Source organism: Malaya genurostris, chromosome 3 (assembly GCF_030247185.1).
Source record: "Malaya genurostris strain Urasoe2022 chromosome 3, Malgen_1.1, whole genome shotgun sequence".
NCBI classification, from domain to species: domain Eukaryota; kingdom Metazoa; phylum Arthropoda; class Insecta; order Diptera; family Culicidae; genus Malaya; species Malaya genurostris.
The window spans coordinates 34,596,841-34,622,394 of NC_080572.1; the positions used below are offsets into that span (position 1 = coordinate 34,596,841).

General features: G+C 35.5%; 1 protein-coding gene across 1 annotated transcript in view; it reads left to right on the forward strand.

Moving 5' to 3' along the window:
• Positions 1-25,554, forward strand: part of LOC131437458 (limbic system-associated membrane protein) — a 294,699-nt gene that overhangs the window by 211,023 nt on the left and 58,122 nt on the right. The window contains exons 7-8 of the mRNA XM_058606826.1: positions 13,179-13,276; positions 23,835-23,956. Of these exons, the coding sequence (XP_058462809.1) occupies positions 13,179-13,276; positions 23,835-23,956 (220 nt within the window). The remainder of the gene's footprint in view (positions 1-13,178; positions 13,277-23,834; positions 23,957-25,554) is intronic.

Sequence of the window (25,554 nt, forward strand, 5' to 3'; positions counted from 1 at the left end):
TATTCGGTTTTCGATCCCGGAACATTGATTTTCAGAAATTTCGAAACTAATGGAAAAGGTAATAATAGGTTACATCGATTTCCGAATGTATCGGGAACAGAGAAGCTAAAACAAGGCCAAAACGAATAAACAAAAATTCAAACTAAAATAAACTTATGGTTCCATACAAAATTGGTGAATTTTATCCGATTTCGACCTTCAATTTTCAAATTATACAAAATTCAAAGGGTGATGAGTTTTTAAAATTCAAACGGTCCTAGAAGATGACAATAACAAAATATCTTCAAAGTTGGGCTTAAAAATATTTCAATTTATTCGTCATACTAATGTAAGGACATACGAACTATTTTGGGTTATGCTGGTCTCTGATGACAAAACATTAAAAGAAACTCGCTTCTACATTAAAGTCGATTGTCACACGTTTAGATTGAAAGTAATAATCTTCGATTCGTCTTGCAGTTCCAAAGTTTTAATTACAATTCATTTAAAATGAGAGTCATTAAAATAATTTCATGAAAACTAACTACAACGAAAAATATTCAGACGAAAAACACGCTATTGGTAAAAAAAGGTATCATCTCACTGCTAGGTGGATTAAGCAAGTTTTTTTTAATGGTTGATTTTCTAATTTGTAACATTCTTTTTAAAGCACAATGAGGCAGCTTTCTGTGTTTTATATTATATAATTGTTTTTGCCTTTCTGATATAGAAAGGCTATACAATCACTGCAAAAACCGACTTTTGAACCGAGGCCCAGAGGGCCGAATATCATATACCATTCGACTCAGCTCGACGAGATGAGCAAATGTGTGTGTGTGTAGGTGTGTGTATGTGTGTATGACAAATATTGTCACTCACTTTTCTCGGAGATGGCTAAACCGATTTTTACAAACTTAGATTCAAATGAAAGGTCTCATGGTCCCATACAAAGTTCCTGAATTTCATTTGGATCCGATTTCCGGTTCCGGAATAACAGGGTGTTATGCTCCAAAAATGTGAAAATAATCTCACTCACTTTTCTCGAAGATGGCTGAACCGATTTTTACAAACTTAGCTTAAAATGAAAGGTTTTATGGTCCCATATAAAGTTCCTGAATTTCATTTGGGTAGTACGGTTTCGGAATTACAGGGTGATATGCATCAAAAAATGTGAAAATAGAGCATTAAAAATGTGAAAATAATTTCACTCACTTTTCTCGGAGATGGCTAAATCGATTTTCACAAACTTCGACTCAAATGAAAGGTCTCACGGTATCATACAAAGTTTCTGAATTTGATTTGGATCCGACTTCCGGTACAGGGTGATAGGCACAAAAATGTGAAAATAATGTCACTCACTTTTCTCGGAGATTCCTAAGATTCTTGTTCTGGAGATAGGGTGCTCAGTATGAAAATGTCAATTTCATGAATACTTTGTTCATAAGCTATCTTTTATGTTGGCTAGTGATTTTCTCTAGTTTGCAGACCATGAGACTCTGTAACCAAATAAACTACAGACTACCGGTATATTTTTTTCCAAAATTCAAATCATCATAGGGAATCGTAAAAAAATGTGTAGGTCATATTAGTGCATGGTTGAATGAACCGAATGTCACTATGCCGATATCCAGCTTTCGGTTCCGAAAGTACCGAAAATAATAATCAAATTTTATAAAATGTAGCTCACTTAATTTTTTTACGTATGATTGAATAGATTTTAACTAACTTAAATTCCAATGGAGTGTATCAATGTAGTAGTATTATGCAACAGAAATCTTCAAAACTATTTTCTGAACTTTTTTAATTTGTAGTATTTCGGGGAATTTCTGCTGTAATATACAGGAGAAAATGATAATGAGAAAGGCATCATCACACCACTGAATTATAACAGGTTTTTATTTTCGCAATGACTCCCTATTAATCTTTCCACTCTAAAACTTGGCCAAGATTGAGTCAAATTTAGGCTTCTTTTCTCAGCAACAAAAAAAGAAAAAAATATGGCCCAAATATTAAATTTTGAATTTTTTTTACTTTTTTCATTGAATAATCAATAAAGTTGTTTCTTGGAATCACTTATTTGAAATCTAAGGAACAGACGCACATTTCATTTTTTCTCATAAATACGTTTATTTCATAGGCAATATACATAAGTTTTTCTTCTCCGTGTCATCCACAATATATAGTATTTTAAACGTAATACCTTTCGAATATCATATTAGTATGTTGGTATTCATTAGTTAATCTAAGCGCTGTTTTTATCAAGCGAGTTGCTTTTTTTTTAATTATATTTAATAAAATACATTTATTTTATACATGATTTTATAACTATTTTTATTTTATCACCTTCATTCAATATCATATAGTTTGCTATTGGTTGAACTGATGGAAGAGAAAACAGTATAACATAAAATAAAATTTAAATTGGTACTTCAATGGATTTAATGAAATGATAAAGAAGTGTCATGTATGTAAGGTCACGACAAGCAAGAATGTCGCGAACTGGGACATTGGATAGTCTACTTTGAGTACGCAAGGAATTTATTAGCTGAGATCTGACATCACGATACTCCACGCATATCCAAACGACATGATCAATAGTTTCGGAAAGTCCAATTCGAAGGAGATGTGCATCTAACGTGTAGTGAAGACGCACATTTCATGTCTTGGACGGGCTTCTGTATTTATTAAATATTTCAGTAGAGCAGTTGAAAAAAAACTCTTTTGTAAACGCGGAACTTCAAAATCGAAAATCATATTGAAATGAATAAAAATCCGTATCGAATATTGTTGAGTTCTTAACCGACATAAATAGTTATATGGAAAAAAAATTTGGTGGCTGATTTTGTGTTGAATGGAATTGTTTTTTTCACTTTAATTGCCATATTTTTTTTTGAGTGTGTTCGTATGTTTAATATACGATTGAATACTAAAACTGTTATGAAATAACTTTTCAAATGCATCCATGTTCTGGTGACCGGAGCTCAAGCGTGTTCCTAAATTCGTGTTTGCATTGCAAAACTAGGTTGTTTATTTAAAAACAGTCGATTGAACTCCAACCACGTCCCAACATCGGAAAAAACAAACATTCGCTAGCTAAACGAACTGCTCCCGAAAGCAATATTTATATTCCAAACAAAACCAACTATATTTGCTGCTGTTCCAACAAAGTTAAAATCAATTCTGTTCGCCTTTTACGATCGGAAACACACTCTGGAACGTGCAAAAACCTCCATGAAGAGGTGGAATCAGCTAAAAATCGGCCATCATTCACACACACACAATCATCTAGCTAACAGAAAAATCGCATAACATTGGATGTCTGGCGCAGGAAGAATTGAGTCATATAAAAAAAACGATGCATTAAGTGTGCATCCGATTTCCTGCGCCGCATACAGTGGAATGTATTCTTCTCTGAAAGACTACCTACCAATATGAAAAAAATACTAACCGCACAGTCTTGAACAAACGGAAATCTGCGAAGTCTGCTGTTCAGCTTTTCTCACGCGATAAGCAAAATTTCAATTTGGGGAAGAATGTTTACCTTTATTTAAATTTGTATATCCTTCTCCATTTGGTACCTCCTGCTGCCGCGCAACTGATCCCAATTTGTAGTGGAATAAATTCGCAAGCTCGTACCAACTCCATTTTGCACCCATGGCCCACCCATAGACTCGACTCACTACCAGCGGCGAATCATAGTCCCATTAGCACCAGACAGGAAATCGCACCAGGTTTTCCTATTTCTGGTTGATTCTGGAGTGGAATGTTAGTCTGAGATGCAAATGTATATTAATCTGCGATGGTTCTGGGGGTGTTGTGTGTGGTAGTGAAAGATTCGAGTTTTTGTGAAGTTCTACTGTCTCACTTTGTGATGCTGAGTTCATTTCGACACGACCTTGCGGGGAACATAATTGAAGGATTCTTTTTCCGAAAAAGTTTTCTTGGAATGGATTTCTTCGTGATGCACTGAACGATGGACTTAATTTTAATTTGTTGAATGTGTTACAAAGTATAATATGTTACAGCTTTGATCGAATGACAGATTCAATGTTTCCAAACTGATAATTAATCGTGCTTTAATCAGCATATTCCGGTACGGTTTTAAGCGTAATTGTCGGAAAAGTCATTAATATTGATAATTTATTGCTGTTCGCGGAAGTCAAACGCAGTTCAACTCTTCCCACACATGTGTATCCTGACAAAGACACAATAGAATACGATGGGATTCAGCTTGGATTTTGTTTTCTTTTGTTTGATCAGAATAAAAAAAGTTTGAATAGTTTGCATTTGGATCTGTGTTATTTATCTCATATCTAAAAAAGTTAGAAATTTAAAAGCTTATAAGAAACATCTCCGTGCCGCTGACTGGATGGTTGCACAAGTCATTTACCTAATAGAAACATCTTGGTATTTGTCTTGCTGTGTTAAACGAAGTACTGACACAGTGGGCTTTTAACACTCTAATGGCGTTTTCGTTTTTAACTTGCACTACACCGGTGCAGTGCTACACTGAGGCTTGAATAAACGAACAAAAATGACGAAAACATAAACAGTAACCATTGACTACAATACATGATTCCATTGCACAGAGCTACACCAAACTTTTGATGAGTGCTACACCAGTGGTATCGGTGCAGAAAAAGTGTAGCACTGGTGTAGTGCAATTGGCAAAAACGAACGGTTTCAGTGCAGCTTTCGCTACACCAGTGTAGTGCAATTTAAAAACGAAAACGACATAAGTACTATGCCTAAAAAAGTTGGAACGGTTACTTCGATCTGTCATAGCTCCGCTGTTTTTCTACGAATCTCAATAAATTTTACAAGTTTGAACTGCAATTTTTTTTCAGGCCTATTTGCGTGGTCAATTGAGCTGTTTTTAGTCAACATTTTTTATTAATATCTGATCAGATTATCACTCTTTTTCTTTGGAGCGAGGAGATTCCATTTCCATCCAGCGAGAATTAAGGAGCAAATTGTTCGTGACTCGTCTCATCCATTGCTTCATCGTTGGTGTCGGTATTGTCCAACGCATTGTTGTTAGTGGTTTCTGTTTTCTTCTCATTTTCTTTGTTGTTAGCAGTCATGGACTCGTAATTAGTTGCTGTAGATGCGCCTCGTTGAACAGAGTTAGAATCCATGTTGAATTGAATCTCACCTTCATCATTAACGTCTAGATGCATTCATTTTTTTAGAACGATTTTAATTTCGTTTGCTGCTGGTCAAACTTTGCAGCGCTTGAAATCAAAACAAATTGAATTTGGTCTTAAAGGCCATTTCGTTTACTCTATTGTTCACTACACTGTTTGTATTTGTTTGTATGTAATAACTCCTATGAGATGCAAAAATTAAAATATTTTAAATCCTTCAAATAGCTCAACTGTTTCGACTTGACCTTCTATTGCTGATGTGGATTGAAACTCCTTAATGTGGTTTTAAATTGACGTTAATTTATCCATTTTTTTCAACTTGCTCATATGAAAACCGTCTGTAAAATTCCTTAAATTATCAATAAATTAACATTTTCAACTCATCCTAAAATTATTCGATATTTAAAGCAAAATATGTCTCAAGAGTAACAGTAACTGTTTGGGTATAAATAATTTTTCTATTCTTATTATTACTGTTTTATATAGGAGCGTCTATAGGAAAAATGTTCAAATGTGTGCAATAACTGGTTGGTTTCGAATATTGAATATTTGGATACGATTGGTATACGAAACTGAAGTACCTAAACTAAATACACGTCGATTGATTGCCATTTGCAAGAAATCGGAAGTCTTTCTATAATATTTGAATCCATTTTATGCAAACATTTCATTGAGGCGGGGCTGGTCGATGAAATGGGTCATCGGAATTTGATTGAGTTAACACAGACACACCCACATATTTACGATAATTGTAAAAACTCTCTTCTTTTATGAGGTCATCTATCTACAGTTTTTAAGCGTCAATAATGAAATACTTAAATCAATTTACAAACTGCACGAAGTTTGAGGGGGTCAAATTTATATAAATTGGTCGAATAATTGCTGAGCTATGCCAGCTCGAAGTTACCGTTCCAGCTATTATTTTGGCTTGGTGCACCGTAAAACTTTTTTAGGCTTTGTATTAGGAGTGTTAAACTGTTTGCATTCCGTCTGAATGTTTGTAATGTCACAAATACACATGTTTCACTTTAGACGTTATTAAACTTACTTTGTGTATATATCTTTTGGCGCGCAACGAGTTGTTTCATGTGGAGATTACACATGCATGGTTAATCCATGTTGGCGGAATAGGAGTACATATGACTGTTATAGCAATACCGCTATACTATTATACCAATACCGTAGGCAGCTGTGATTTCTCAGTCAGCAAGTTACAGTCGAAACCAGTAAAATTCAAGCTCATCTAACATTAATTCATTACAAATGAAATTTTCCGTCATTTGACGAATTAGGTTTTTATGAATTACATCGTATGAGGAATTAAGTCACCTGTATTATTCAATTTTTTTTGTGTGCAGTATGGAGAATAAATTATTGAACGAATCAATGTTATGATTATACTGTTGATTCTATCAGGTCAAACTAAAAGATTCTCCTTGAATTTAACGTTATAATTATTTAGCTAAGACTAGATGATGGTTACCATAATAAATTGATACAAGTATTTTAAATTTCATATTTTTGTGACCAGTTTTCAAATTGATAAGATTGGTGATCTCTTCACAGTGGGCCGTATGAATAAAATGTAGTAAAGTCTGTTGTTTGTAGTATCTTCTCAAAAACAAAGTCCACAGAGTATAACGCGGTTTGGTATGAATAAAAAACAAGTTCGAACATGTAGTTAATGCTACTTCCGAATTTATGCATTAACTATACCGTATCGACACAGAGCCGGAAAAGCTGGAGAAAGCATGCACAAAGCAAGAAACGTACTTACATCTGTGAAAATGCCACTTTTTTTATTTCTGTACATCACTTTATCAGCAAACACACGAGTAGCAACCTCTAGAGCCACCTACCGAAAACTTGTAGTAAATACTACAGTTTGTAGCATGTTTGACAGGAACGTGATCCACACGTAGCATTTACTACCGAAATTCAAGCATGCTAAGTTTTATTCATACGGCCCAGTATCTGAAATATATTCACTTTCTTGCTGCTTGAAATAAACGAGGATTTTTCGGCAGCTTGAATATACATAACAAGCTTAGAGCAAGTTGCACTTCGTGATTGACTGAATGAGTGGAAATGTACAATGAACCAAGAAAATGAAGCTTGGGACAAGCAAATCATTTTCACTGTACATACCCACTCACTCCTAACTTTTTATTAAATGATCAATAACGACGCTGGCTACGACCAAAGGCTGTGCTACTGAGGGAAAGGAAGGAATGTTACTCCGATACTCGTTGTTTCTAGAGACCGCGGGTACCACTGTATCTCCACGAGAATCACGGGATAGGAGATTTGTTAGTAGGGAGGGAAAGAGACCCGGATATGTTTTGGTAAACAAAATGATCTCAACGAAACCTGATTTTCGATAATCAGGAGAAATATAATAAGTAAGAAAAAATATAACATATCTCCAAGGAACGATCTCACCAGTATCCTTTTTTCTCCCACTCGCTCAGCTGTCAATAACGCGAGATAAAACACGATCACTGAAAGAATCAAATAAAGACACTCGCGAATGGGTACTTTGCAGAACAAGCCCTAGACCTTCAGTCTGAATGACACGACTGACTTGTAAACTTTCACACATTCCATAGAAATCCGACAACACCGACAATGACATGCAGACGGCGCTTCGATCGGTTAACGGGTTAACATCGTTGAATTTTGGGGTTGTAAATTCTCAGTTCCCGCCGCTTGAGTATCTTTAGACTCGCGGATCAACATTATTCAATGAATAGCACTCTCACTACTAAACGCACACTTGCCACATTTGCACTATCACTAAAAATAACTGTTTCAACCAAATTTTTAACTATACGTATCAAACAACACATTGAAATTATACTTTTTTGAGAGTAGCACCAGGACACCGCATCGCACTCCCAGTGATGCCAACAACTCAATTCAGGTTATTTAACGGATTCGGACGGAACGGATTAACGGATATTTTATAACATTTTCTTTTTTACTACTGAATGTTCAAGAATTTCTCATTTTATCGCTAAATTATTCGAAATTTGTTGTCATAATTGTCATGCTATGAACATTTTTCAAACATGTTTACGTAATATCACCAGTTTTTATTGACAACCATCTCAAAAAAAAATATTTATTTCTATCCCGATTAAAAGATTGGCCATTTAATTTTAAACATCTTTAGTCTACAATTATGCCTAAACATGCAACGCCGAAGAAGTCGCGCAGCTTTTGAAAATTAATCATCTCAGTTCCACTCTTAATATCATATGTCGAAACCATTAGCTTAAGAGAGATCTGCTATCAACTTTCAATGGATTCGCTTAAAGGATAAGATGACGTAACAGTAGTTGCACATTTTCACATTAATTTTTGGAGATGTTTCTTTTTCAAAGCGAAACGAAATCGTTGACTCTGAATTCGTTGCAATCCGTTCATTGTAGGCCAAGTAATCAGCAAATAATTGATAGAAACGTTGACGTCGCTTCACAATTCTGCTGTCCGAAAAAAAAATTCGAACACATAATTTTTGGGCGAAACGAAGTTCGACGGGTCAGCTAGTTCATTATAAAATCAGGTCTAGGGATCAAATGCTCAGTATTCTGACCTATAATGGTCAAATTAGAATAAATCAATATCCGGCCTAAAAGAACAGTAAATGTCAGTTTATTCAGCCTTTTCAACTTTAGTTGATGAATTATATTTCAATGTAAGATTTCTATTACATCCAGTCTTTGTTGCTGTCAACAAGACAGATAATGAAAATCCACGTGAAATGTTTTGTGCATGCATATATGCAATAAGTACCAATGACGTATTTTAACCTTCTTTACGTGCATGTTCGTGAAATTAACTCTTTACTAGTTGGAATGGCTGTTAAAAAATAAAGACAGAAAATATTTGCACAGAACCAGTCCTCTTTTAGTTTGCAAAGATGTGTCTCTTAAGAATGCGAATAGAGTATTTGCCTATACTGATTTTTTTTCAAGGGCCTTGTTCAATGTGACTTTTATGCGCATTTCTCATGTTATGCGTTTTTGTAAGGATTTTCGGAATAACGCGATTTACCTATCTCTAAAGAAAAGACATGGAATTGCTAGAAAAACCTTCTACCGGAGCTATGGAGATCCCTCGCATCATATAACATGAACCATATACCGGTTCAGTTCGACGAGATCTTAAAATGCCTGTGTTTATTTATATATGTGTGTATACTTTCCAAAGATTTGTCTTTCTCGTACAGAGATATTATTCATTCACTGTGAAAATCGTCTTTTGAACCGAGTATCATATCGAATCAGTTCGTCGAAAAAATGTCTGTATGTAAATATGTGTGTGTATGTATGTTTGTGTGTATGAATACTTTTCAGCGCAGTCTCTTTCTCGGAGATAGTTGAACCGATTCTCACAAACTTAGATACAAATGAAAAGTCCAAAGGCGCAATAAAAATTTTTGAATTTCATATCAACCCGAATTTCGGTTCCGGAATTACACGATGATAAGTGTTTAAAATTTCAAACCATAGTTTTTTTATTCATAAATATATTTAAAAGGCGCACTGCCTTAGAAACCATCAGTTAAAGTACGATGCAAAAATTGAATAAAATCTTCTAACTTTGGTGTAAATCTATTAGAGTTGGTATATTATGTTAGTTGATAGTCATACGAACCGACTTCGATTATACCGGTTCTGGAAGTACCTACAATAATGAAACTGTTTCATTTTATAGGTTGTACTAGTTAATGCTAAAAAATGATTTTCTTGTATAGACGGTTTATGCAACCCCTGTGGAAACCGAGGCTCGGAGGGCCAAGTGTCATATACCATTCGACTCAGTTCGTCGAGTATGTAAGATGTATGTATGTGTGTATGTATGTAACATGTATGTGTATGTATGTTTTTTTTGTACTCACTTTACTCGGAGATGACTGAACCGATTTTCATTAACTTAGAACTTCAAATGAAAGGTCTTGTAACCCCATACAAAGTTCCTGATTTTTATTCAAATCCCACTTCCGGTTCCGGAATATGCGCAAAAAAAAATAAAAATAAGTGCACTTACTTTTCTCAGAGATGACTGAACCGATGCTCACGATCTTAGCTTCAAATGAAAGATATAACTATTCCATACAAAGTTCCTGATATTTTTTTGGTATTTACTTCCGGTTCTAGAATTACAGGGTACTTAGTAAGAAAATTCCTATTTCAAATTGCTTCCTCAATTTTCTTAGAGATGGCGTGACCGATTTGATCAAAGGCATATATCTACTGTGCGAGGGCATATCTGTACTGTGCTTAAGACTTGGATAATTTCTTGAATTATAACGTTGTTGTATTTGGTTCACATTGTCGTATGCTGTTCACCGCAAATATGGGGGATCCAGCCTTCAGTTGGTGATCGGCAGTGGCTGATCAGTTGGATCATACATGGGGATTGTCCAGATGACGTGGGTACTTCGATGGTGGCCATATCCATTTGTTCCTGTGGGTCCGCGAGAAACATATCCAGGATACAAAGACCCGGCGGGTGACCTCATGTTGGTCATCGACTGGAGCAGCCATCCGTGGGAGATAATGGAAAAATGTTGTTTGCTCTCAAGAATCCAAAATAATTATTTTGAAGAATACTACATTATTACATATGAGAATATGTGTAATATCAGAAAGGCATCATTACACCACTAGGTTGAAACAGTTTTTTTTTCTTTTTGTTTAATTTTTTTGAAGGTTGTTAAACCAATTTCGACAAAATTAGCTCCGTTTTAAAGCTACTATAAGTTTATTGAAAAAGCTCGTAGATTAAATGACTGTCACTTCCGGTTCCGGAAATATAACGGTAATAGTGACGAGAGAGTTTCGATAAACTGAGGTGAAGTTGCATTTAAGTTCATTGGTCAAGCTTGGAAGGATTTTTTTTATTTTTTCATAATATAAGTTTGAAGGCACACTGCTTTTGCTTTAAAATGTCAAAGGTATTTTCGATTTTAAATAACTATTTACTTTTAAATAGTATAATTTCAACCATTGTAGGTAAACCGTACGGAGTCTTGAAAACTCGGCGAGTGGTCTGCCTAGTTTATAAGGAATGTTAAATGTTAAAAGGATAAATTTAAGCAAACAAATATTTGACCGTCTATGAATCGGCAACTCCGATTTCTTTGAGGCAGTATCGCAACTTAGTGAATTAAGTTGGTACACCAACTTATTTTCTCAATATTATCGTCTCTGTTAGAGAAAGTCATGAAAACAGTTTGAAATATTTAAGAGGAGTAGTAGGAGAAAATCTGATCAAAGTTGGCTGAGCAGCAGACGTTTAGCTCTAGAAGGCTCTCTGAGCTACATTTTTACCCAAGCCAATGTTGGTAAAAAGGGATTTTTGGAGTAATTCAGGGTTTTGTTTTACAATAACATGAATATTTTATAGTTAAATATTTTTATAGAATCTTCTTTTCTAAAGATATTGGAATGAAAGTGTACCTTTCATTTGTAAACACATTGGCATTTTGTAATTTAAGAGAGATTTTAATTCTTGGGTACCAATGTACCCCATGAGAACATTTACGTTTATGAACAGACAGGAAAGCATTCTAGGATTACAATCTGATTACTTTTCCCAAGGTTTTTTTATATCGTTTATTTTGAACCGGCTTCAACCTAATTGTAACTTAGGTTTTGTATTCCATGTTTTAATTGTGTTTAACCCTTAATTGCATTGAGTCTCGAATATGGGACACATATTTCAAAAAATTCTACAAAGCGTTGTAATGTATATTTTTCACTGCTTGCATGATGTTTCATATGTGGGACGCATTCTCAATTCATAAAAAAATTCATAGAATTCCCTTCATATCGAGAGAAGTCAGCGGCATCTACCTGGCACAAAACGAGAATTTCATACACAGCTGATTTAATGCACAATGTCCCGTATATGGGACAGACTGTTTTTTCACTCTCGATGATGTAGTTTTGTTGTAGGATTTTTTTTAGTATTTTCTCGTGTTCTGGACTACTTAAACTATCGAAATCATGCAATTAAGGGTTAAAATTCGATTATTCTTTTTATACATTTTGGATTGCAACACAGAAAACTTTGACAAATTTGGATGTTTAGCAGCACAATTTGGAAATCTTAAATCCCCTAAAGCTAACATGTGGTAAAATCAAAATCTCATTTAAAAGCATTCTTACCGCTCAATAATCTACGTAGCCAGCATTTGAAACGACAGAGCTGCTGTTCCATAGGCCAGAATACCCATACATGTACAGCAGATACCATTCTTATCTTTGCAATATACTTCTTTAGGTTTTACTTTTCTTAACTCAAACTTAGAATCGCCGAATCTTTTACGTGATACTGTAATCTACAAACGAAACACTATTCTTTTCATTGCAAAACAGTGACAACAAACATGTGCTCATTCAGATTCTTAAATTGATTCGTTTTCAAGTCGCAAAGCAAAGCATTTTGAATTGAATTAGCATTTTGTTTTTTATCTATCCATACTTTTCCTATTCACCATAAGCTTATCGAACAAACAGACATTCTTTTGCCAGCAATAGAAACAAAGAAAACCCCCTTCCGAGAGAAACAATCCGGTTAAGGAATAACATCAGCATGTGGAGGTTCCGAAGTGGCGCTGCAATCAAATTTCCTTTTGCGTCGGGCTTTGTTTAGAAACAGTTTCCGGTAGTAACTTCGGTTTCGTTTGTCCCCCCTGTGGATTCTGCTTGTCTCGTTGCAGGCGCTCGTTATCGTTTCAGTTTGTGCTTCTATCCGTGAACTACTCCTCCAGGAGATTAAGCTTAACTGCTCTCAAACAAATTCCCTTACTGTGACGTCTTCCAACAGCTCGACGATGCCGTTTTTTTGTATTTGATTTACGTAGAACCGAAATCACGTTTTCTCACGGTAGGTGCTGGAGAATCGAATTTGAATTCGAATTCGGCCCAATTCTACGTGCCGAGCAATGTGGGATAGAATGCGATTGGAAGTTTTGCTTCCAGCAAACATCTGCACAGATGAAATAATGATTATTGTATTTGTTTTTCCCATTTACAGCCCCGCCGGACATCACAGTCGAGAAAACCTGGGTGCACGCCAGTGAAGGCTTCGACATCGACCTGGTTTGCACAGTGCACGGTGACGTAAATTCTGAGGTAAGTTCTAAAGTTGTTGAAAGCAATATTTCACAAAACATTTTCTGAACTCAATCAGTTCACTCAAGGCAAGTGCAGTATTATATTGCAACTTGACTGAACTGAAATTTAATTTTAAGTGAAACAATAATTTCTCTTAAATCAGAGCTTCGAAAAGTTTTTTTTCAAAAACAACACTCAATTTGCGCAGTTCAACGATGAAAGAACTCGGCTTTTATCACTGCTCTCAGAAACTTGTTCGTTGTGGCTGCCACAATCACTGAACGATGAATAACTTTTCATCTTGTTGCGCATAAATTGGGCCGAGCTCTAGTTGAACACCCACACCCACAAACACTTTTCTAATAGCATAGCTCTTCATTTTGGGATCATAATGCAGAAACACACAACCAACTCCATCATTACGGTAGTCGTTATGGCGATGAAACCACAGGTGCATCTTTTCTTGCAGAAATGAACTCCAGGTATTGCTAACGATAAAAGTTTCATAGTAAATACTCGTACTTTTTGTGGGAAAACTTCTGATCTGTTTACTGAACATATGTAAATTTGGATAACAGTTTTTCAACCTCTCCATTGCACGTCTCTGTAGAATAAGCTTTTAAAACATGAACTGTAAAGGGTAGATAAGCTCACATTCAGCTCAAAAGCAGTCGATACTGTCAAGCAGATTTGTCATGATTAAGCAGCTATAATTAACTATATTTGTTTTCTAGAAGCGGTGCAAATTACCAAACACAAAAAAGCGGACTGGTTCGCATCGATTCAAAAGAATTAAGCCATGACAGTTAACAGATCGGCTGAAAAGTTCGTATCGTTTCTATGAGAGGGCGCCACTAGAATTTTTTTTTTTTTTTTGTTTCAATTATAGAGGCTTTAACATCTTAGGTCATTCGCCTCTTCGGACCAGAAAATCTTTCTGACCCTATGTGCGGGGTTGGGAATCGAACCCAGGCGGGCTGCGTGAAAGACATTGACTATCCCATCACGCTACACCCGTCCCCTCCACTAGAATTAAATCCATACCATTTTCAGTTAGTACCAACCTTCAAAAGATACGTGTATAAATTTGACAGCTGTCTGATTATTAGTTTGTGAGATATTGCATTTTGAGTGAAGCTACTTTTGTTATTGTGAAAAAAATGGAAAAAAAAGAATTTCGTGTGTTGATGAAACACTACTTTTTGATGAAAAAAAGTGCCGCCGATACCAAAAAATGGCTTGATGAGTGTTATCCAGACTCTGCACCGGGCGAAGCAACAATTCGTAAGTGGTTTGCAAAATTTCGTACTGGTCATATGAGCACCGAAGACGTTAACGCAGTGGACGTCCAAAAGAGGCTGTTACCGATGAAAACGTTAAAAAATCCACAAAATGATTTTCAATGTCCGTAAAGTGAAGTTGATCGACATAGCTGACACCCTAAAGATATCAAAGGAACGTGTTGGACAAATTATTCACGAATATTTGGATATGAGAAAGCTTTGTGCAAAATGGGTGCCGCGTGAGCTCACAATCGATCAAAAACAACAACGAAAAACCATGCTGAAATTGAACGAATTTGGGCTTCGAATTGCTTCCTCATCAACCGTATTCTCCAGATTTGGCCCCCAGTGACTTTTTCCTGTTCTCAGACCTCAAGAGAATGCTCGCTGGTAAAAAATTTAGAAGCAATGAAGAGGTAATCGCTGAAACTGAGGCCTATTATGAGGCAAAGGACAAATCGTACTACAAAAATGGTATCGAAAAGTTGGAAGATCGCTATAATCGCTGTATCGCCTCTGATGGCAATTATGTTAAATAATAAAAACGAATTTTGGCAAAAAAATGTGTGTTTCTATTAAACGATACGAACTTTTCAGCCGAACTGTTATATATGATGAAAATATCAATTGATAGCGTTATGAAATCACTGTAAAAACCAACTTTTGAACCGGGTCCGAAGAGTTGAGTGTCATATACATACTATTCGACTCAGTTCGTCGAGTATGCAGAATGTCTATGTGTATGTGTGTGTACATGTGTAAATGTGTATGTAACGTTTTTTGAACTTTCTCGGAAGTCGCTAGTTTCAGATTGTAAAGTAAGGTCATTTGGTACCATAGGAAATTTCGGAAATTCATCTTGATTCGACTTTCGTTCCCGGAATTACAGGGTGTATTGTTTATGTAATAAGTTCCAATCAATAGTCCTCGTCAGTTAACAATCAAACGTATCCATTTTGGCTATATCAGTCCCAAATTTCCGGATTTGGAAGCACCGGAAATGGTGGTCAGAAACTCTAAAATGAAACGAACTAACTTTTCTCTGTGATGACTTTTATAAATTTAAGTTTAAATGAAAGGTCTTATGTGCCATACAGCACTCACGAATTTCATTCAGATTTGATTTCGGTTCCGGAATTGCAAGGTGATGAGTGTTCAAAATTTTTAACCATTCTATAAAGCGCACTGACACGTACGTTCGTGACGTGTCATTTCGAGAAAATCTACATCATATTAAGTTTTCAATGTGCTTTCACTTAGAGCAAAACTAGTTTTCAGTTTGATGTCACACAGCATTTTTTTTGCTATCGATTTTGATCTTTTAACCGTTAAAACGACCAAAACGATAGCAAATTAAGTAATCGATATATACGAACAGCACAACATCAAATTGAGTTTTCTTTTTGATCTCACACTTTACTCGGGTAGCTTCCCCTAACAGAGACGACAATTGCGTTTACAATAAATCTTTTTACATTTCGCATAGAACCCAACCGTCAACTTACCAACAATTTCGTATAAAGAAAAATATTTCTCATCTCGAACATAAACAAACTAACGGTACTTTTCAGGAAATTCAAAATTCGGGAAAAATGTCGAAAGTATATTTCGCCGTTCTGCTAATAAGAAGATGAAATAACTGCTTCCCAAATGTTCAAAACAAAAACTACTACATGAAATAAGAAGTTCCGGGGCTAACAAAGATTTTTTACCGTGAAAACTTTTCCATTCTTCAGTATAATCTCCAGCGATACACATGACTTATCGGTCCTCCAACATTTTGATGTCCATTGAAAAACAAACTTTTGTCAAGGCCTTCAAAATAAGCTTCCGTTTCTGTAATGACCTCAGCATTCGACGAAAATTTCTTTCCCTGGAGAAATCCTATCAGGTTTGGAAATAAATAATAGTCGCTGGGGGCCAGGTCTGGAGAACACGGGGGATGGTATCCGTACCACTTTTATTCTGAATGCTGAAACTCGTATTTTTCCATAGCTTGATGAAAACTAGAACTCGTCTGATACGATCAGCTGCTATTCAAACACTACTGGATAGATTGTCAATAAATTCGGTATTTGATCATCTGGAGGTTTGTTCTCAACAAAAATATACACGGTTCGAAACTATAAGTAACAGTTCGAACAACTCAATGGACTTTGTAGTACTTCATGCTATGTACATTAGGGTGCCAATATTTTAGGGTCATCTCTAATTTCGTAAAAAGATAGTGTTCAGTTAAAGCACCTAAAAAAATTCCGTTGAAACGTCGAGATCTAGTGTCATTTCGATAAAAATTTGTTCGAGAAAATTCGACTCTGGGAATTTTGAGATATCCGAAATCGTAAATGTATTTTTGATGTCGAATATCTTAAAATGGCCTTAAACGTCAAGATAATACCGGATCTCGACATTTGGATTTAAACAAAATCGATTTCGAAGTTTCAGAGTCAAACGAAAAAGTTCGTTTCGTTTTTTCTAAGTTCCAGAGTCGATTTGAGAAACTCTATTTATTAAATTTTAGATCTCGAAGTTTTAGGCAATTCTAAGACATTTGTCATCTAAAATTTCTTTTCTATTTCGGAAATTTCATGGTTTCATGACAGCTATAATCAATTCCTTTTTTTTACAAGTAATATAATAGTTTTTAGGTCACTTTGAAGCTTTCATAAAACCTTTTGCATGGTCTATAAACTAAGTAAGACCAACTCACCGAAAATAAAATAATTTTCTCACAAGCTACTTCCGTGTCAATGTGTAGTTTAAAATATATCTATTACACATTTGTTGTGGGCTATAGGATTTACTACTTGTTAGGTTAAATGTAATTTGCATTATAGACAATTTCATGCCCGCCATTTTGATGTTCTACCGTTGCATTTATTAACATCAAATAAATTTCAGAATAAAAAACCTGTTTTAATCCACTTAGTGGTGTAATGACGCCTTTCTCATATCAATCATACTATCATATATAATACTGTGGTATTCTTCAATATAATTTTCTTCGATTCTAAAATAATAACCGGAATCGGTTGGTTTGACCGTTTACTAAAAAAAAACAATCAATTGGAAAACATTTGAGGTCGATTTAAATAAATTTTTAAGGTTTTTCCCCATTTTCAGTGATGGTATACAATTTTTAACCCACTTTACCCTAAATTTCCGGATCCGGAAGTCGGATCCGCACGAAATTCAGGAATTACAGGACCTTTCATTTGAACCTAAGTTTGTGAAAATCGGTCGCGCCATCTATGAAAAAAGTTAGAACATATATTTTCTTTTTTTGCACATTTTACCCCATAACCCCCGAACCGGAAGTCGGATCCAAATAATATTCAGGAATTTTTTATGGGACCTCAAGACCTTTCATTTAAATCTAAGTCTGTGGAAATCGGTTCAGCCATCTCCGAGAAAAGTTAGTGCAAAAAACCGTTACATACACACATACGCACATACACACACATACAGACATTTTGCATACTCGACGAACTGAGTTGAATGGTATATGACACTCGGACCTCCGGGTCTCGGTTCAAAAGTCGGTTTTCACAGTGATTGCATAACCTTTCTATATGAGAAAGGCAAAAAAGGAGGAAATTCGATTGACTTTCATGTTTCACTTTCAGAACGCTTTCACGCTACTAAAATTGAAAATGTTACTTGAGATAACCTTACAGAAAAATGAAGTAATGTGTGTTTTTCTTAATTTGAATGAAACGATTTGTAGAAAGTGCATATTAAAAAACATCAGTTCTTTATTCTAACACCATAGAAATAATTGGTTAGAATTATAATTTTTATCATATGGATTTTCCAGCCATCATTTTAATCACTTAATTAAAGTTGAGAATTTATAAATATCAAAAGTGTTTTTTTTTATTTTACATTTATGTCAGATGAATCAGAAATATATATTGAACATCTAGATTTGGAATAATCGAAAAAAAAACTTTAGGACTTTCTCATATAAAAAGGCTATGCAATCACTGTGAAAACCGACTTTTTAACCGAAGCCCGGAGGGCCGAATGTCATATACCATTCGACTCAGCTCGACGAACTGAGCCAATGTGTTTGTATATGTGTGTATGTATGTAACAATAATATGCACTCATTTTTCTCAGAGATGGCTGAAGCGATTTTAACAAACTAAGATTCAAATGAAAGGTCTCATCGTCCCATAGCCTGCTATTGAATTTCATCCCGATTTGACTACCGGTTCCAGAGATATATGTTAGGATGACATGTACCAAAGCAAATGGAAAAAATATGCACTCACTTTTTTCAGAGATGGCTGAACCGGTTTTTACAAACTGAAATTCAAATAAAAGATCTTATAGTCTTATAGCCTGTCATTGAATTTCATTTAGATCCGACTTCCGGTTCTGGAGTTACATGCTAATATGTGAAAATTAGAGAAAAAGTGCACACTCACTTTTCTTAGCAACGGCCCAACCGATTTTCACAAACTTAGATTTAAATGAAAGGTCTTGTAGTTTCAAAAAATTTTAGAGCACTTTATCCGAATCCGACTTCCGGTTCCGGAACTAAAACGTGATAAATGTAAAAATAACCACTATCGTTAGTATTATTTCACGAACACGAACATATAAAAGACTTTTCTCTGAAGCAACAAACGGTCGCTTATTCTCATTTCGCGATCCGATTCTACATAGACAGTTGATAATTGCGATAGAGTCATTTTACTATTGCCGCTTTTTCTAACTATGTGCATATAACCTTTGTATAACTTGTGTCTATGAAAATGTCTGTGAATGCTCCACACAAGGGTTTTGAAATATTGAAAATGTTGTATACAATAGATAGCAATATAGCAGCTTCTGTCAAATTTTCGACAATCACCAACACTTATCTAAATAGAGCATGAGATAATAAGAATAGGTTTAACTAGGTTAAAAAATTTTCCAATTTGGAGGTCATATTTGTTGCTGACAAACCAACCAACTTCGGCTATTCCGTTCATCTGAATCCGGTTTCGGAAGAAATGAAAATGGTGATTAAAAACTACAAAAAGGATCATTGGTATCATTGCACCACTAGGTGGATTAAAACAGGTTTTTCAATTGAGATCAGACTTGAAATTTTTGAAGTCGAACCTAGGTGGTGTAGTCATGTCACGTCCTGCCTAATGTCTAATTAGAACACTTTAAATGGTCACGTATAATTTTCTAAGCGATAGTTGGCAAAAGCGCCTCAAAAGAAGTTTCTAATGCGAAATTTGAATGCAATTTGTTGAAAACGAACATGGCTAAGTGTTGCTGCCTGGCCGTCAAAGTTTGAAGATTTTTTATTTAAGAATTATCAATAAGTACGTGAAATGCTGAAATCGAAATAATATTGTTAAAGCCAGATGTCGTGGAAAAGCCTGAAACATTGAGAATTAAAAAATCCACTAGTTTAGAAAATATTCTCAGTGATTACACCAAATCTCTATGATTCATATATTAATAGGACATCTGACATAAAAAAACTACACGGATCAGTCAAGCTTGTATTTAAGTTTTGCATGCATGCAGTCATTTCGATAGCGCTAAGTTTCTCTTGTGAATGTGTAACAGAGCGATTTGTGGTCGTTCTATGGTATTTAAGCCGAAATCTCTGATTGGTAGTACCATAGAGCGACCACAAATCGCTATGTTAACTATTTAACGGAGAAAGTTGAATAACTCAAATTATATTCTAAAGCTTTTTAAAAATTTTCTAAGGTTCTTGAAAACCCTCAGTAAGCTTATAACATTGTAATCCAAGCTGTTGGAAAACCTTAGGTTTATCCTAAAAGTAGTAAAGTTGATCGCAGCCTAAGACGCTGCCTGAGATAAAAGTTGATGCTTGAAAATTGTTGTTATTTGAAATTATTTCAATGTATGAATGTTATAAAATTTCTTTTTTCTCGTATTTTAACATATAGATTTTCGCCATCCCATGTGTTTTGAGTAAACTTAATGAGTGAAGTCCATCCTTAAGGTCTAAATGATTAAAAAGATAATTATTTTTACGATTTTTTTTCTGAACTATCGTTCAACAAAATAAACTCATACGTTTTGCATAATAAAAAGCATCATTCGAACAACATTTTGTAATTTTTTCGTGGAGAGAAATAAGTCGGTGAAGAGGTATTTTTGAGAACGCTTCAAAATCATGATCTGTGGTATCCACTGTATCTCAGCGCAGACTAATCTGAAGTCAACAATTCAAAGCAGCATAGATTGAATAAATGTTTTTCTAGATCCCAACGTTTCTGTTTGATTTTTTTTTTTGAAATTTTCGGTGGTGGTTTAAAGTCATAACTACGATTTTTCTTGAAAAAATCCGCCATTTTGTAGCTGGAAAAACCTCTCCAAAGTAACAAGCAACGAAAACGAAACCATTGGGGAAAAAAATTGGGACAGTAGTTTTAGAATGATGATGGACACGAACAAAATCTACTTTCGAGAAAAACGCGTTAAATTTTGTCTATAAAATCGAAGGAAACAATATTTTACTCTCGGGAGCCCGTAGGGTCTAACATTTTCAAAAAATCATATTTTTGCCTTTCACATATAGAAAGGTTATGCAATCACTTGAAAAACCGACTAGTAAAAATTGACCCAGAGGGCCAAGTGTCATATGCCATTCGACTATGCTCATCGAGCTGACCAATATCTGTGTGTATGGGTATGTGTCAAATAATCTCACTAGGTTTTCTCAAGTTGGTTTACCCGATTTTCACAAACTTTGATTAAAATGAAAGGTCTCACGGTCCCATACGGACTTTCTGTATTTCAGCCGGATCGGACTTCCGATTCCGGAGTTATAGGTTAAAGTGTGTTAAACATTGTGCACCGTCACTTAAGCCGGCGACACAAAAACCGTAAAAAAATGTCTAAACTGGACTCAAAACTACATAAATCGATAGCCATTGTCAGTGGCTATCCTGGTTTCCGGTTTTCGATTAACGACGGAGAATACTAGTCGTATTCTCAAAAATGTATCTTACTCACTTTTCTCAGAGATTGCAGAACCGATTTGAATTTGGGTTTGAATGGTTTTATGGTATTTTCGGATACAAAAAAAATAGAGAGAGAGTTTAGAGTAAGTACGATGGCAAAATCATATAAAATCGTCAAAATTTGAATAAAATCTAGTAGAGTTTGAAAGTCATGTTAGTTGGTGGCCGTACGAACCGACTTCAATTTTACCGGTTCTCGGGTTCCGGTGCTGGAAGTACATATAATAGTGAACCCACTTCGTTTTCTTAAGGATCACCTACGCGAGCAAAGCACTATTTCATTCTTTATGTTACACTAGTTAATGGGCAAACAATCCCTTGGTTTCTTTCAAAAATCGAAGAGAAAAATTTTGAATAGAATAGTATTTTATATGGCATCATTACACATCTAGGTGGATTAAAACTGGTTTTTCTTTTGCATTCTGTTAGAATGCAACATTTTAAGAATGTTTTGTCAAGTTTTTAAGCCAATCGAAGCAGAAATTCGGGTGCGCTAAACTTTTACTTCTTCGCAGTATGAGATTAGTAAAGATAAAGGCCCATAATTTTCACAGAATATTCTTGAAATGTTTTTTTTTACAATATGAAAATACAAAGAGAAAAATAAATGATTTTTCAAAAGTGTTAGACTCTACCCGCCACTAATATATATATTTATTTTCTTATAATATATTTTTGAAAATTGCAATTAACATAATGGGTCTCATATGCATGGAGTCTCATATGGTATATTTTCTGTCTCATATGCAAAGTAACCGCATGGCAGTCCTATTTAGTGAAAATTTAATTGATTTCACATATAGAGTATTATCAATATTTCGTGCAACAGTGCCAATTTTCCATATAGAACTGATATGCAAGTATGGGCATCCTAATGATTGCGAGAGAAAAGAACATTTCCATTTGATTTTTGTGACAGAGGTGGTTTAAATAAGTAACAATTGTCCAATTTGATTTGTTTTACCATCGCTTAGTTTGCTTCAATTCAATACTCTGCGTATTTCGTTATTGCAATGTGGGAAGTTGGTTTACTATTCATACTCACACCATAATAACCACCCTCACCGTAGGTCGCATGAGCCGGCATAAAATGGAGAGCACGATAAACTTTCGAAAAATGTTCAAATAATAACTTCCTCACATCGTGTTATTCTGTGTCATACATTAATTAAAAACTTGGTCTTTGTCCCCTTCCTCAGATTGGAAAAGCGAACGGGCGAAATACTTCCCGTCGACGCGCTACGGCGGCATCTGCGAGACCGAATCGGGATGCATGTTTGTTCCTTTCGTTTCCACATTTGTGTGTTCAGGTGGTGAAATAGTATTTCCGGAAGTTCACTCATTTTAAACAATGCACTTCGTGTGCATTCCTCCAAACAAACCACTCAGATTTAAGCGTGTGGTTGAAAGTTGATCTCGGTAGCTGGGAATTTGCACCAAAACAAATGCTTATTCGCTTCGGTCTGAAAAACATCTATGCAGCCACCGGAAGGAGCATGTAGGTGCTAGTAGGAGGATAGGACATCTGATTAAAAATACTTAAGTGAAATAGAAAAAAAACCGGCGAGCAGAATCCAAACGAGTAATAAACTAGACTAAAGTTCAAATTAAAATTTAATTTAATTGTCAGTAAATCCTTTTGCGGTATTAGTGCCGGTGCTGTACAGGACGAGTTTTTGTGTAGTATAAAAATAGTAAATAGTGGAAAAACTGGACCTTTTACAGGAGTGTAGGAAACAAATTTTCAAATAATTTTAGATAAAATTACTAACGATTACGACATAAATCCCTGCGGATTTCAACACTTGGATCGGATGTTTCAGCTTCCAACAAAACCTTGCTACAACACTGGTTTGGTCAATGTCTCATTGCAACGCTATTTCTCCCACTATTCGAACTTTTGTGCATTAATTAAAACTTCAGTGCAGCTGAACTCACCATTGGATTAGACTTTTTCTTGCTCACATTGTCCGTGCTTTTTTTCTTGAACTTCATTGGCCACTGCTCTCCCATGAGATTTGTCCAACCCAGGATTGAGTAAAGTGTCGCTTTGTCGTTTCCGCTTTTCGAAATAGAGCAAAATAGTTATTAAAATTAATTTCCAGTGCATCACAAAAAGCTCTAAAGCAGGCTCGCTTCAGTTGAATTCTATTAGCAAAGATTTAAATTTGAACGATTAAAATTAACATGATCCCAGATGCCGCATTAGGAAATAGCAACGACAACGTTCTTTCAAATTAATGGAACTAATCAAGCAATCATCTGTCTCCTTTACTCGTTTTGCAGATGCTGTGGTATCAGAACTCCTTTCTGCTGGATCCCACCGATCGTCGTGCGATGTACTCCAAGGGAGACAAATACACGTTGAATATCCGCAACTTTCAGCAGTCCGATTTCGGCAACTATAGGTAAGTCCACGCCAAGTGTTTTTCATTACCGTGATCAGTGCCAGAACGCAAAGCACGAGACAACTGATGGAAACTTCTCGCTGCTCAGTGGGAAAAAAAACAACGAAAACCTGTGACAGAAGAATACAATTGTGATTATTTGGTAGCTTCACTAGCAACCATCAGCAGAACCTAGTGCTTTTAATGGTAGCGACGATGACGTAGATTAAGATAATGATGAGAGATAAGAGAATCTGCACGTGGCACCAACAGCCAACCAGTGCCGGTGTCCGGCGAACTGAAGAATTCGCTAAACCCACTCGGCATGCTTCTTTGTTACTGCAGTCACCCGGTAGGGTAGCGAAATGACGATGGAATGTTGAAATGAGGAAAATTAAATTTTCATCACTGCCAAGTATCGTCAGTGCAAAACAAGGGTATCTAGGAGGTACCGTCGATTTTGTGCAGCATCAGCTCGCTGGTAAATTGAATGGTTTTCTATTCGTTGTTGAGCTGCTGGGAAACAGCAAATGGTCATAGCCGAGCTGATTTGTTTGTCAACTCATTTTGTTAATATTCCGTTTTGGGGAAGGCATCACTTTCATTATATCCATTGCTGTTCTCGTTTCTGAAGGTACTTTTGTTACAGTTGGAAATGAAATGAAAATTGTTGTATTTTTTGGATTTTGGCATTAAAACACAACTCATTCTGTCAGTGTCATTCGAAAATTGGCATATCTTACTTTGTCATAGAATCATTACTCTGAAAATCAGTAGCTTTGCCTTTCGATAATGAATGCCCAATATTTAGCAAACTATTAATACACTTTTGATGTTCGAATTCCAGTTTTAACAATGACATCAAAATTATATTAAACTAGACCACAAAACGAGCTTTGTTTATTACTATAGAGGCATTTCGCACCAAACCGTATTCAGAGTTGGTAGCACCCTCGCAGATTTCAATAAACTTTCTGGACATAGTCATTTTGGTTTTGGTACCTCGTGGGTACCGATTTGTGCAGAAGTGCACATGACTGTTTTGATTATTTTACGTTTCGCATTCAGCTCATCAGTGCATTAGCAGATTATGTTGACTGTTAATGCCACCTCGCGGATCAACATAATCCGCTAAGCAGACGTAAAGTCATTGCTATTTACAACGCACTTATTTACACCGAAGTGCTATGTCTATCCTGACGTCCCAGGCGAAAACGAATTTACGACTTTATGGCCGCAAACATATTTTAGTCATTTTGGTTTTGGTACCTCGTGGGTACCGATTTGTGCAGAAGTGCACATGACTGTTTTGATTATTTTACGTTTCGCATTCAACTCATCAGTGCATTAGCAGATTATGTTGACTGCTAATGTCACCTCGCGGATCAACATAATCCACTAATTCTGGACATGTAGTCTCAGTCACAAAAAGGTACTTTTCATACATTTATTTTCCATAATTGATCTTGGTTGTCTTTCGAAAAGGCAAAACTGTTTTTCCGAAAAATACTAAATCCTATGAAAAGTGTTGTAAATTAGTGAAACACTCGAATAAACATATTGATGAAGATCCACAATAACTACTATTCGTAGCAATTTTGAAAATATGAATTAAATTA